Genomic DNA, 13,773 nt, shown 5'->3' with positions numbered 1-13,773 from the left:
AGGCTGAGGCGCTAAACGTCATTTCCTCTGCGGCTGCAGCTCCTCCCAGCGGCTGGGCTGTAGGGGAGGGGCCACTTCCGGTGACTAGAACCCGCCTCCTGGCGCGCTGGCTGGTGGGAAGGGGAGGGGACACTTCCGGGTAGCGGGGCCCGTCCCGGCCGCCATCTTGGGCCGGCTCCTGGCGCCGAGGCGGGGTCGGCGGGGCCCGGGTCCCTCCATGGGAAGATGCAGCGGGCGGGGGCGGAGGAGGCGGCGGGGTCGCAGGCGGCGGCGGGGCCCGGGCGGAGCGGGGGCGGCGCGGCCTCCCCCGGGCGGCTCCTGAGGCGGGAGCTGCGGCTGCTCGAGTCCATCTTCCACCGGGGCCACGAGCGGTTCCGCATCGGCAGCGCCTGCCCCGACGAGATCAGCTGCGAGTTCGTGCCCGGGCCGGGGGCGCGCGCCGGGGGGTCCGGGAGCCGGGGCCCGCCGCCGGGGCCCGTCCGCATCCACTGCAACATCACGGTGAGGGGCGGGGCCGCGCGGGCCGGGGGGGGGGGCTCCCCCCCCCCCCCCCCCCCGTCTATGGGGCGGGGCGGGACCGGGACCGGGCCTGGCTCCGGCCGCCCGCCGCCTCCTCCGCAGCACGGCCCGGCCCGGCCCGGCCCGGGGGGTTACAAGCGCCCCCTTCCCGCCGCCGGGCCCCAGCACTCGGCTCTGCGCCCGGCGCCCTCGGCGTGTCCGCCCCGCAGCGCCGAGCCCAGAGCCCGGAACAGCCGCGGAGCCCTTCCCCTGTGGGACAGCGCCCTGCCCGGCGGGCGGGCTCCAGCCCGGGCGGGAATGGCTACACGGCTCCTGGAGGGCTAAGTCTATGAATGGCTATTAGCCAGGACGGGTAAGGAATGGTGTCCCTAGCCTCTGTCTGTCAGAGGGTGGAGATGGATGGCAGGAGAGAGATCACTTGATCATTACCCGTTAGGTTCACTCCCTGGGGCACCTGGCATTGGCCACTGTCGGTAGACGGGATACTGGGCTAGATGGACCTTTGGTCTGACCCAGTCCGGCCGTTCTCGTGTTCAGACCTGTTGGGTGAGCCCAGTCACTTGCCCTTGGCTCTGAGATTCGCAGCCACAGGTGTGGTTTTTTGCAGTGTAGATGTTCCCTTTGAGAGGCAAAGTTCAGTCCAACCTGCCCTTCAGTTCCTCCTTGCTGGGAACCCCAGGAGGTAAAGGGCTGTGTAGCAATGCTCAGAGGAGCCCCTACCTTCAGCGCTCTATTCATCCTCACTAAAATGCTAGTTATAATCTCTTCCCCTAGCACTCTCTGGGATGAGCAAGAATGGGCTGGGTGTTTACATTGAAAACGAAATGACCCATCTTAGTCCCCTTTTCAACATGGAGGTAGCTGATCTGAAATGCAAACGCCTACACGCTGCCTCAAAAGGTGCTGCCGGGTTTCTGAGCAGAGAGGCGCTAGAGCAGGGGCAATACACATGGAGGGAGAGATGTGCATGGTGTTCCTGTGAATAAATCTCTCCGACCAGGTGGGATTAACTTCTGGATTAGACCCCGAAGTGTCTGCCCTTTAGACATTCCACTGTAGGAGCTGCTGTATGCAGCTGGGGCAGGCTAAGCTGGGGCTTGTCTGAGGTGAGGTTACAGCGCTAGAGATGAGCGGTTTGCTCCTCAGCCCCTGACTGCATGTTCATTTCCAGTGGCTAATGACACAAAGCTGCCTCAAGATGCTGTAACCCACTTCACATGTTATGCTGTGTTAGTGAAGGGGGCTCACAGATGAGCTGTTCCAACCATTGTCTCTATGGTGCTGGGAATATCATTCAGAACCCCAGATGCCACTTGCCTCCTGGGCTCATTCAGATCTGACAGCTGGGGAATGTGGCACCCCTGTTTTTGACCTTGTCCACTGGGAGGAATTTGGATGATGGCAGACTTGTGCCTGGTGAAACATCCTTATCCTGCTTCAGAGCTTCTGCTCTTTGCTTTCATGGGGAGGATGGCAGCAAGATTGCACTGCACACACCGAAGCCAGAAGGTCACCGGGCATAACTTTGAAATGGTAAACGGCAGTCTAGAGCAGCCTGCAGTGCAGTACGCACAGACCTTGGTGCAGAGTGCAAGTTGGGCTGGTGTGTAAACAGGGTCTGACGGCAGGCTTACCTAGTATTGCTGCAGGCTCTGAATTGGATTGCCCCTGAGGTTGCAGGAGAAGGATCGTGTTGGCCTGTTGTGATCGGACAGTTGCAGAAGTGAAACTGGCCAAGGTGATTCTTGGGTCTGTCTCCCTTCTGGGGGTCCCAGTGGGAATTCTGCTGGGTAGAACTGTGTGCATGTCTTTGCCCCCGCAGGGTTTCCAATATTATCCTGTGTCTCAGGACACGTAACTGCTGCAAACATTTAGTTCAGGGCAAACCTCTCTGCTCCCCATCCATGCACAAGGTGTCTGCCCAGGATGTTTGCATGCAGCTCCGAATGAGGAATTGTTGTTGAAAACACTGGTTTGGCTGTGTTTGAAATGAAATCTCAAATAAGGACTTGATCTTTCTGGTGCACATGAGACTCCTGGCTCTGCCGGGGCTGGATTTAACAGGACTCTGTTATGGATAAAAAGCAAAGGCTGCAAGTTCCCTTTCAGGGAGCATCTGAGCATGTGCAATAAGAACATTAGCACGCTGCAGGGGGCTGTGGAGTTGGTGGACCATGTGTTGCAGCAGCCTCATTGACACAGACCTATTTCTTGTACCTAGGTATTGGAGCCTGCACTCCCTTGCCCCTATTCCCATGATGTGAGTTCGGGATGATTTTCCAGAGGGCTTGTTTAAAAAGAAGATACATTACCAAGTGCCATCAGCAGAATGCAGGACAGAGAGGGCCTGCCCTTAAGGGGCTGACAGGCATTGGTCTGCGTAGGATGGGAGTGTAGGATTTCGTGCCCTCTCCGTAGGCAGTAGTGTGAAGTGACATAGACTTTGCACCTTTCTTTCTCTCGCCTCCCCATCTGGCAGAGCTTGCAGGTTGGAAGGAGTGTAGCAGCACAGAATTGACACAGATTAGTGTCATCAGAGCTATTGTTTGTTTTGTCTCCATCCGGGATTAATCCGGAGGGTGGAGTGCATTTGCCTGGACGCTGCCCTGCTGAGCTGTGTGTTTGTGAGGGAGGAGAGACAGGACTGCAGCTTGCTGCCCCGGTCAGAGGGATACTCGCTCTGACACCCTAGGCTGGGTGGGGTCGAGGTGCACTCTGTAACAACAATGGCCCAAACATCACCTTTTTCCCTGTTCTCTAGGAGTCTTACCCGGCTGTTCCCCCAATCTGGTCTGTGGAGTCGGATGATCCAAACCTGGCAGCTATCCTGGAGAGGCTGGTGGAAGTCAAGAAAGGAAATACATTGGTGAGGTGGCAAGGTGTGGGGAAGGGCTGGCCGGGGAGAGCTTGAGGAGTACGAGTCCCGTCTGTCTGTGGTTCTCGAGTGTTCTGCCCAGTGTGATTGGAAAGGGGTTTGGAGAGTGGAGCTGAGCAGTTCAGGCTTGTCCAGCTAGTGCTCTTCCCTTACGTGGGATGTGGCTTGGTTGCTGGCTGCAGCCTGCCCTGGTGCAGAGCAGAAGCTGTGTTCAGCAAGGAGCTTCTCCCATGACTCCCTAGGTATCTGAGTTGCACGCAGTGGAGAGAGTGGCGGTGCCAGGGGCTGCTTAACACTGCTTGTCTGTCTCCTTCCTGGCAGCTTTTGCAGCACCTGAAGCGGATAATCTCCGACCTGTGCAAACTCTACAACCTTCCCCAGCACCCAGATGTCGAGATGTTGGACCAGCCTCTGCCAGCAGAACAGGTAACGGGCCTAAGACAAGCTGCTCCGACCTTGGCCTGGGGGAAAAGTCTGCTGAGAAGATGGCTTTTGTGCAGCTTGGTACTGCAATGCCGCTTCTCCCATGTGCCCAGCCCAAGCTGGCACTGTGTGTGTCGGGGGATTCTGTGGAGCTAGATCTGGGGGTGCCCTCCAAAAGGGGTCTGTTTTCCAGGGTTGTGGCTTTGCTTGCTCTCCTGGAGCATGGCAGATGGACTAGTACCTGTTTTCGCCCAAGTGCTGCTTGCCTAGTGCTCAGCAATGCCCTACATCTGGTGCACCTCTTGTAACATACAGAGATGCAGCGCTGCATGGGTCCTTTTCCGCCCAGTCTCTGGGTGGGAGTCTGTGGAATTGAAGGTGGATGCGTTTAGCTTCCCTATCTGAGACGAGTACGTTATCTTGGCAGTGCTGGCCAGCTTTGGTGAGCCAGGTTGCCTGTGCAGTGCTGGTACAGCCCCGACTTGGTTGTCTGCCCTCTCTGGATATGTATGCCAGTGTGTCAGATGTTGCCCACTGGGCTTTCTCTGATTACTGCCCCCAACTTAACCCTTCACCTCTGAGGCAGCCATTCTAGAAGGAACAGCCTGTACAAAGTTTCTAGCTTCACTTTAGTTTTCAGATGAATGCTCAGTGTCAATCCTCATCCAAGCTTCCCTGGAAGCATTGTAGGGGATTCCAATGAGGTACAGAATTGCATAGGCCCCTGTCGGTGAGCTTTGCCTGCTGGCAGCTTCCTAGCGGAGATGCTGCTTGTCAGCACAGACTGTCTGGGTAGCGGTCACTCGGCTGGCTAGCTCCTCCCTGCAGAATGACAGCGACTCCACAGGGGCCATTCTGATCCTTGTCTCTGTCCTGCTCCCGTAGAGCACCCAGGAAGAGGTGTCCTCGGAGGATGAAGATGAGGAGATGCCAGAGGTGAGTGCAGGGGGGATGCGGGAGAAGTTCACGCCATATCCGGCAGTGGGGAGAGCACTGCAGTGAAGTGTGTCAGGAAAGGAGCTGAGGCAGATTAGCCCGAGCAGCAGTTGTCAGATTCAAACCTGGCTTGTTTCTATTCAAAGCATGAGCAGCTCCTTATACCCACCAGGTTGGGATCCGTCACGGAGCACGTTTGCTCAGCCCTGGCAGGGGGTCATCGGGTCTGCTTTACTGAAAGCCTTAAGGAAATGCTACTGCTGCTGTCCTCTGCATTTGGTTGATATAAGAGGCCCTTGTTATCAAGACTTGCCATTGCCGGGAGGGTGGGAAGGGATTGAGCTGGGAATGGGATCCTTTGGCTTGCTGCTTTGTCTGTTTGTACTGCAGTTCTCCAGGGCCTGAAATTTACCAGCTAAGCTCTTTGAGCTCCTTGGCGTGGAGTTTTGAGTTGCCATTGCTGGCATGGAAATCGCATAATGGAAATCTGACTCCTGGAGAGAGAGGATTAGGCAGGCTTGTGAAGTGTGCAAGCAAGAGACTTGGCCAGGAGGTGAGAGGCGGCCATATTTCAGCGCAGGCTTTGCTGTAACTCCCGTAGGCTTTAGCTGTTGGTTTGTGCACTCAAGGCCTTTCCAAGGGGATGGAATAAACCTGACTCTCCATGGTGATGTTTCCTAAGATGCCTCTGGCTAGGATATGGGTGTGCAAGGTTCATACAGCTCTTCACATCCATTCCAGCAGAACCTGGGGGGCAGTCACAGCCCTATACAGTTAGTGGGGGTGTGCAGTGTAGGGATTTTAGTGAAGATGAGACCCTGTTGGATCAGGGATAGGCTCGTCCCCTGAGAGAGGATGTTGTGCATTAACCTGATATGCGAGGTCACATACAGTATGTGTAAACGCGCCCACTTTCCCAGCCTGCCTGCGATGTATGCACTCCCCCACGCTGCACTGAGCTGGACCTGTCGGTGGTGAATGGACCCTTGAGAACTGGGTGGTTACTAGCGGTAACTAGAGTCCCCTGGTTTTTACAAATGTGAAATAATCTAATAAAATGAAAAACCTCACCCTGCAGTTCCGGCTCCATCCCCCAAGGCTGGGCCCATCTCCTCACTCCAGGCATTGCAGCTGTTCAGGGTTGCAGTGCAACTCAGGTTTGGCCCCGCCGTCCTCCTATTGTGACAATGCGGGGTAGCTGGGCCAAATTTGAGTGAGTGGTGCTGTGACCCCGTCACAACGTCGCTCTCAAATCTGGCCTGGCCACCGCTGTCACCCCTCCTCCCACTGTCGTCATCTGGGGCCAAACTGAAGTGATGCTGTGACCCTTGTGCCTGGAGTGGGGAACTGGGCCCAGCCCTGTGGGACAGGAATCACCACGGTCGGGCGAGTGCAGGTCAGGCTCACTCTCTGAGCCCCTGGGGCAGGACCAGACCCCAGGGGAAGAGTGGGTGGAAATGGATAAAATGCAATGAAAAAATCCTTTCCCGTGGTCCTAGTGATAAGACTAGTCCAGCTGCGTCTTGGGACCAAACTCTGACCCCTATCCTGGGCCCCGGGGCTTCCATCAATGTGCCGTGGCCAGGATCACCCTAGGGTGCTGTGCAGGTTAATCCTGTTTGGAGGGGTTTCCTAGGCAAAGCCCTTCCCAAAACGCATGGTTTCTCCGGAATAGCAACAGGTGCCCTGGAGAGCGGCGACAGCAAGGTGCTCCCTCGCAACTCCATCGGGGTTCTGCACCTAGCCAGGGGTTGGTGGAGTCGGCACTTAGCTTTGTGTGAGGGACACAGCATCTCTCCTGAGTGACGAGAGCCATCAGTGCCTCAGCGCAAGCGCGGTCTGCGGATGCACTGGGTGTAACGCAGGCGCTGGGGAATGGGGCTTCTGACCATGCTCCGTGGGGGCTGAGGAGCCAGCATGCTTGGGCTCTGTGGATAGTGTTTCATGTCCCACTCAACAACCTTCTCTGGCCAGCTGACTGCGGAGGGCGGGAAGGGGGCTTCAGAGCTGGGGGTGATCTGAAAGCCCCTCCAAAAGTACCCTGAAATATGGTACAACTTCCAGAGAAAAGGGCCCTGAGCGGCGCTGGGTTTCACATACACAAAGGCCCTGGGAATCTGCCCTAGGTCCCTTCCACGCTCTTGGTGACCAGAGCGGTCGTCTCCACGTATTGAGACAGCTCCGTTTGCTTTCCCCCTTCACGAGCAAAGGCTCAGCAGAGCTACCGAACCTTGCAGTTCGGTGAGGCATGTTGGGAGATGTACACAAGGGGATAGTGGCTAATTCTAAGAAGAGCTGGACTTGGCAGCGGAGCAGCCGGTAAACAAGGAGCTGTATGTGTCCACTTTAAACATGGAGAGGAAACATGCCCGAGGGGAGCAGATTGACGAGCTGGGGGAGTTCACCTGGGGTCCGCTCAGAAACCTGCTTAACTTTGGGTCTGGGTTTCCTCTTTCAGAAATCTGCAGCCACCGCCCAGGGGGGTCCCCTGATGGAGCAAGGGAGCAGGGACAGAGTTGGGAGGGGAAGACGCAGGGTGGCTGGTTGATGGATACACAGATTCTCATGTGGCAGCAGAGCCACGGAGGCTAGTAATGACTGGATGTGGGATTTCACCTTTGAACAAGCTGCAGCCAGTTCCCTGGGGGGGTGGGCTGGGGCTGGGGGAGCGACAGCGGCTACAGAGCCTCAGTATTTCTCTTACTCTGGAGATGAGAATTTCTCGGCGTCCCTTTGTTGAAATCAGAGGGTGAGTTTGCGTGTGCACTCCAGGGACAGACTGCGTCCGCTCTGGGATCCTCGGGCATGCACTAGAGGCAAAGACCCGTCTTTACTCGTGCTTGCCTGAGTGCAGCGCCAGCTCGGAGCTGGAGCAGTGCCCGGGTGTCACGCAGCTGGGTGGCTTCAGGGCAGTGGAGTTTGCAGCTCCTGGCTGCTCTTTACCCACTTGCCCTGGAGGCAGAGCATTGCAGGATGGGCTGGGGGCCATTCCAGGCAGTTTCCTGATCTCCAGAGGAGTGCGCTGGACTCGGGTATTGGAATTTCCCATCCCAGAGCTCAGACCTGACTTCGCTCTGCCCCACGCTGGCTGCCGACACCACAGGCCTAGCAGGATCTTGTGACTGCTCTGCCCGTGTTGGGAAAGGAGTTGCTGAGAATTTCCACTGAGGGAGCCTGGGAGCCTGGAGTGCCCCTGAGAGCCGGCCCTGCACTGCAGGTGCTCGGATCAGTGAGGAGTGGAGCTGGGTGTCTGGTGTGAGATCTTTCTTCTCCTGCCCAGGACACCGAGGACTTGGATCACTACGAGATGAAAGAGGAGGAGCCAGTCGACGGGAAGAAGACAGAGGACGACGGCATCGGGAAGGAAAACCTGGCCATTTTAGAGAAAATCAAACAGAACCAGAGGCAAGATTACTTAAATGTACGTGTCACTAGGAGGGGGGAGGGGCTGGGGAGCAGAGGGGGCCAAGGGATACCCCGTGGAGCTGCTGCACCGCTTGGAAGAGCAGTGCCCTAGCCCATGCCAGTCCCCGTCTGCTGCAATGTTCTAGCTCCTTATTGCACAGAGATCCTCGGGTGACTCCGGTTTCCATGGAGGGATCTGCAGTTGCTCACGACGCTTGTCGTCTGCACGGCTACACATGCCCAGTAGCTCTGTAGCAAACGTGCTGTCTCCAGCGAAGGATGCAGGGAGAATCCGGAGTCCAAGTGAAGACCACTGAGCTTGGGTGGCTTATCCAAAGGAATCTGGTTCGCTTCCCTCTAATGCTGCTGGAATCAAGTGCAGCCGCTTCTCCTTCCCCTTGCTGGGCTTGTCTTCACTGAGCTCCTCTGAGGCTCTCCGCCTGCCTCCTAACCCAGAGGATCTGAATGCCTGGTGCAGGGGTGGCTGCTCCCTGGAAGACTGGAGATCTGCAGTGCGGAGGAGGGGGCTGCAGCGTATGGCACTAATCCACCTGGGCCAAATCTCCCAGGGTAGGAGTTCTGGCTCAGGCCTTGGCACCGGTAGTAATGACTGTAGCGAGACCAGTGTAACAATGTGATTGCCTCCCCGTCCCTCTTCCCGACCCCCTCGCAGGGCGCAGTGTCTGGCTCTGTACAGGCCACTGACCGGCTAATGAAGGAGCTCAGGGATATTTACCGATCACCAAGTTTCAAGGGCGGTAAGTGGTGACTAGCTCTGACCTGAGTGCTGGGGGGACCTGCCTTAATCTGATTGCTTGTGTCATGGTCATGCCAACCTGTACCTAATGGCCAGGGAGAGCTGGTCTGTTAAGCAGGCCACTTCCCTTCCCTATGTCCTAATGGAACGGGCTCCCCAGAGCCGTGTTGGGGGTTCAGAGGCGCTGGAGCTGGACCAGTGAGAATACTGTCTGTGTTAGAGGGGAACGAGGAGCTTGTGCTGAGAGGGAGGGCCTCTGAGTTGGTACTTGCTTCCCTGAAGTCTCTAGCTGGTGTGATGGCCCTTTCGCTGTGTGCACTGGTGGCGGTAGGGGAATGACTGTCCCTCGCCCCGAAGCCCCAAGACTCTGGGGAGGGGCAGTCAGTTGCCGGTGCCCGTGGGGACGGCCTGCCGAGACAAGGGCGCTCCCTGCGCAGTGCGGATCCCTGCCAGGTTGCGCTCATGCCTTGTCCCAAGGTGACTTGGATCCAGAGGGCCGCTGCTCAGATCCTTGTCTGAACGGCAGCTGCTGTCTCTGGTGGTGCTGACGTGTCCTTTCTCTGCTCTGCAGGAAACTATGCAGTTGAACTAGTGAGCGACAGCCTGTACGATTGGAACGTCAAACTCCTGAAGTAGGTGGCCTGGCTCAGGAGGTCTGTTGGCAGGGCTTGGGGTGGCTGGGCCCCGCTACCTAGAGCGTGTGTGTACGGGGAGAGGAGGTGGGAGCTAGTGACTAGAGCAGGAGGTGATGCTTGGCAGACCTGAGCTGTGCGCCAGACTCTGCCAGAGACTCGCATGCCCTGCCCAGTCTGTGCCTCGGTTTCCCCTGTGCTTCGAGGGAGCTTTGGAGCTATTTGCTGTTTCTGGAGCTTTGGCATGGGTGCGCCCCCCCCCCCCCCCCCCATGCAGCCACTCCTTGCCTAGGGCCAGGCATGCTTCCCTTGGAAGCTGTGGGCTCTCACGCCATGCTCATGCGGGGGGGCCTTCCCTCTCCTCCCCTGGTGCATGATCCTGCTCTTGCCTGGGGAGCGAGGGGCTGGGTTGCGAACTTGAATCCCTTAGTGTTTGTGTTCCAGTCAGAAGGCTTGGGGTCAGCCAGGTGCGATTGCCCTGGGCTCCTGTGGGCAGTGCAGAGTGCTGCCTGCCCTGGGCTCTGACCCCACGGGCTCTTCCCTTGCAGGGTTGACGAGGATAGCGCTTTGCACAACGATCTCCAGATCCTCAAAGAGAAAGAAGGGATGGACTTCATCCTCCTAAACTTCTCCTTTAAAGTAAGGCCTGCAGCCCCCGGTCCCTTCCCACGCCCCTCTGCCCTGCTGGAGCTCCCACTGTGGTTCTCAACAGCCCTGTGTCTCTCTCCTTGCAGGATAACTTTCCTTTCGACCCACCGTTCGTAAGGGTTGTGTCCCCTGTGCTCTCGGGGGGGTAAGTGACTGTTCAAATCAGTGCGCTCGTCACCAAGTGCTTTGGCCGCGGCAGTCCCTTGTCCCGTACCTAGGGAGCTGCCGCAGGGGCGCGGTTAGGTCTCTGCAGAGAATGGTGGTTCCTCTGGGCTTGGCTGGGGGCGGGTGGGGATGGATCATCTCCATATCTCTTTGGTCCAAGTCCCCTCTCGGGGTCTGCCAAGAGTGAGGTGACGCTCTGACTCCACTAGGTCAGTGGTCATCTCACCGGTGTGGTGTAGGTGCAAGAGAGGGGAAGGTGACTGTGGCCTTTCCTGGGGGAGAGCAGGGCCCTGGCATGGGGGTGTGACTGGAGGGGATGGAGGTGGAAGGGGACGGAGACCTGCTCAGCTGCTGTCTTTATAGCAGCTCACTGGTGTTTCCGTAGAACTGCGATCTCCCTTGGACGGGGAGCAATGACTAGTTACCTCAGGCTGTAGGGGGAGGGACTAGGCATTGCTGCAGGAGATTGGTATGATTGTCCTCTTCCCTCCCAAGGTACGTTCTGGGGGGAGGTGCCATCTGCATGGAGCTGCTTACAAAGCAGGTGAGTGTCGGCGGCTGCATTGTGGGAAGGCCTGTGCGCTCAAAGGTGGCCAGCGTGTGGCCTGGGCACCTGTTACTTAAGGCATGTGAGTGGCACTGGTGCTGGGAGCCCTGCTGGGGTCTGAAAATCCTGCCGCTAGCGTTAACGTTCATGCACAGCTCGGACTCCTCGAGTGCCTGGCGTTACGGGGCTTCCCTGTTTTGTACAGTGCTGCTGCCTTTATTTTGGGGGAGGGAGAAAACATTTGCTTCCAGGATATGGCAAAACGTTCAGTTGGTGGGCGACACAGTGCCAAGCTGCAGGGGAATCCACCATAGCCCAGTGCAGTGTTCTTCAGGCAGGGAGGGCTTGAAGATTGCGAGGTGTTGAAACTTTCACCGCAGTCTTAAGCAAAGCAAATCTCTCCTCTTCTCCCCCCCGCTTTGAGTTAGTGTTCCATCAGCCTCAGAGAACGCACCCCAGTTCTCTAGGGCTCGCACTGCTCCTGTTCGTTTCACTTTTCTAGCCCAGGCTGGAGGGTAATGAACATGTCCCCCTCTGAACAAGGGGTGAGCAGCCTGCAGAGATTGACACACACTGGTGCAGCCCGAGGGGTGGGGGGGGGCAGGCTGCTGATCCTTGAATAGCCGTACCCCAGCATTGCTGGATGGACCCCTCAGCAGAGCCCAGCTGAGAGAAGCCAGCTCCTGCCCGTCAGGACAGGCCTGGCTGCTGTCTGGTCACCGGGAGGGCAGGTTCCCGCCAGTCTCACTGTTTCCCCTTGTTTTGCAGGGCTGGAGCAGTGCCTATTCTATTGAATCAGTGATCATGCAGATCAGTGCCACGCTGGTGAAAGGGAAAGCGAGGGTGCAGTTTGGAGCCAATAAAGTAAGGCCCTGGTCTGGAGCAGCAGGGGAGAAGGGAGTGTTTGAGACCTTTGCAGTGTTTCAGCATCCTCTACTCTGTGGATGCAGTTTAAAGCCAAGATTCCCAGGTGCCTTAAATACTTGAGCTGCCGTTTCCTTGGCTGATGTGATGAATCAGAAATGCCAGCAGTGTGCTTTGTCCGGGGCTGCGGGACGGAGCCAGTAATCCCAGCGCGAGGCCCCTGTGCTGTCATGCCACCCACCTGCGTCTCAGCACCCTCAGAAAAGCTGACAGGGCTTGGGGTGATGCGCTGCATTCTCGGTACAGCTCTAGAGTGGGGGCTGGCGACCCTGTGCAGATGGGATCAGTCACCAGCAGCTCTGAGCGTCTGCAGCCTTAGGTGCTGGTCCCAGAAATGGGTGTGAAGTGACTTGGGGTGGGACACGCCATGGTGCGGGCCTGGTGCAGCTGGTTTAACTGATACCCGTTGTGTAGTGCACGGACCTGACTGTCCCTCTGGCTTCCCCTTGCAGAATCAGTACAGCCTGACGCGAGCACAGCAGTCCTACAAGTCCCTGGTTCAGATCCATGAGAAGAATGGTAAGGCCTCCGGGGTGGGGGTGTGGGGGGGGTCTGTCCTCCCTTACCATGGGGCTCCTGCAGGGGGCAGCATGTTGAACCTGGCTGTGCTCACCTCGGAATCACTGCTGGAGAGCAGAGTGACCGAGTGGGCTGCAGCCAGTGTCCCCAGCTCCTGCTTGGACCTCGCTGCAAAAGCCGCCTCTTGCCCTGTGGGAAGGACCCTTAGCTCACTGCAGAGACCGCATGTAAGGGCCGTGCAGGGGAGATGGTGTAGCTGCTCAGCAGGACGTCTGGCCCTGTTCAAACGTCCCTGTGCCTGGCTTCACGAAGTCTGATTCCATAAGGATTTACCCATCTTAGCCACACGGACGCTAGCAGTGGGGCGCAGCAGGACTGTGTAGAGCAAACCCAGCTGGTCTCTGAAGGAGTGCAGCAGCTCCAGGGAGCTGAATGTGTAATGCCTTACTTGGCCTGAGACCGAGATGAGTTACTACCTACACGGGTCTCTCCTGTTTGCTGAAACTAGCTGTCTCTTCCTCCTTGGCGTCCCAAATTCAGGTGCACCGGGCACGTTACGGGGTGGGTTAAATTTGTCCTGTCGGTGCTGGTACCCAGCTAATTAAACCGTGTAACACTCCAAGCTAAAACCACCTCTGCTAGCAAAGCAGTGGCTGGGTGATGCTTGGCCTGGCTGTCCTGGGCGGCTTGTGGCCCGGCAGAGCTAGACCAGATATTGCATGTGAAGCGTTAACCTGCTAGAGACGGAGAGTATTTTCCTGCCTGTGTGTGCAGCGTGCACCCCTTGCAGAGCTTCAGGAAGCTGTAGTATGGGCAGAACCTACAGTCAAGGCTGGGACGGGGGAGGAGAGAGTCTCCCCCCCGTCTGCCATCACAGAGCTGCAGGGTCTCACATGTGAGGCACTTGTCACATGGAAGGAGTCTGGTGGGACTGTTCTGGGGAGTCTGAGACTTGTCCCTCCCATGGAGTCTTTGCTCTTGTTTCAGGCTGGTACACACCACCCAAGGAAGACGGCTAGCATTGACAGTTGGCTGGGCTCTGCAGGACCAACTGGTTACTTCTGAATGCTCTACTTGGCCCATAAAATGCCCCTGTGGCTCCCTCCGGGGATGATAGCTCTGCCTGTTTGCAGGACAGTAACGGCTGTTGTAAACTCGATGGGAAAAACTGTGTAAGCAGTTGGACTGACGTGAAACTCTTGCTGGACCCTCGCGAGCAGGCGTCCTTATTAAAACAACTCTTGAGCCTCTTGTATCGCTGGAAACTTTCGACTCCGCTCCAGTCTAGAGCATCCTCCTCACCTATGCTACGGATTTAATTTATTTTCTTATTTCATGTACACTGCTTTTTTTGGTTACAGTGTATGATGGATGTGTATGGAAAATGTATCTTTGGAGAAAAATTACAGTTTGTTAATTTGAA

At 57.1% G+C, this 13,773-nt stretch overlaps 1 protein-coding gene across 1 annotated transcript; it reads left to right on the top strand.

The window, feature by feature from the left end:
* Positions 1–200: 200 nt before the first annotated feature.
* LOC117870645 (ubiquitin-conjugating enzyme E2 Q1) lies at positions 201–13,773 on the top strand. Its single transcript, XM_034757858.1, has 13 exons — positions 201–501; positions 3,281–3,385; positions 3,716–3,820; positions 4,703–4,753; positions 8,034–8,174; positions 8,832–8,916; positions 9,487–9,547; positions 10,096–10,186; positions 10,282–10,340; positions 10,856–10,904; positions 11,676–11,771; positions 12,284–12,350; positions 13,338–13,773. Exons 1-13 carry the CDS (start codon positions 226–228, stop codon positions 13,367–13,369), a joined length of 1,218 nt encoding a protein of 405 aa, XP_034613749.1. The 5' UTR covers positions 201–225; the 3' UTR covers positions 13,370–13,773.

This window comes from Trachemys scripta, unplaced genomic scaffold (genome assembly GCF_013100865.1).
Source record: "Trachemys scripta elegans isolate TJP31775 unplaced genomic scaffold, CAS_Tse_1.0 scaffold_82, whole genome shotgun sequence".
NCBI classification, from domain to species: Eukaryota; Metazoa; Chordata; order Testudines; family Emydidae; genus Trachemys; species Trachemys scripta.
Note: the sequence above shows the minus strand (reverse complement) of the source record. Positions and strands in the feature narration are given on the sequence as shown.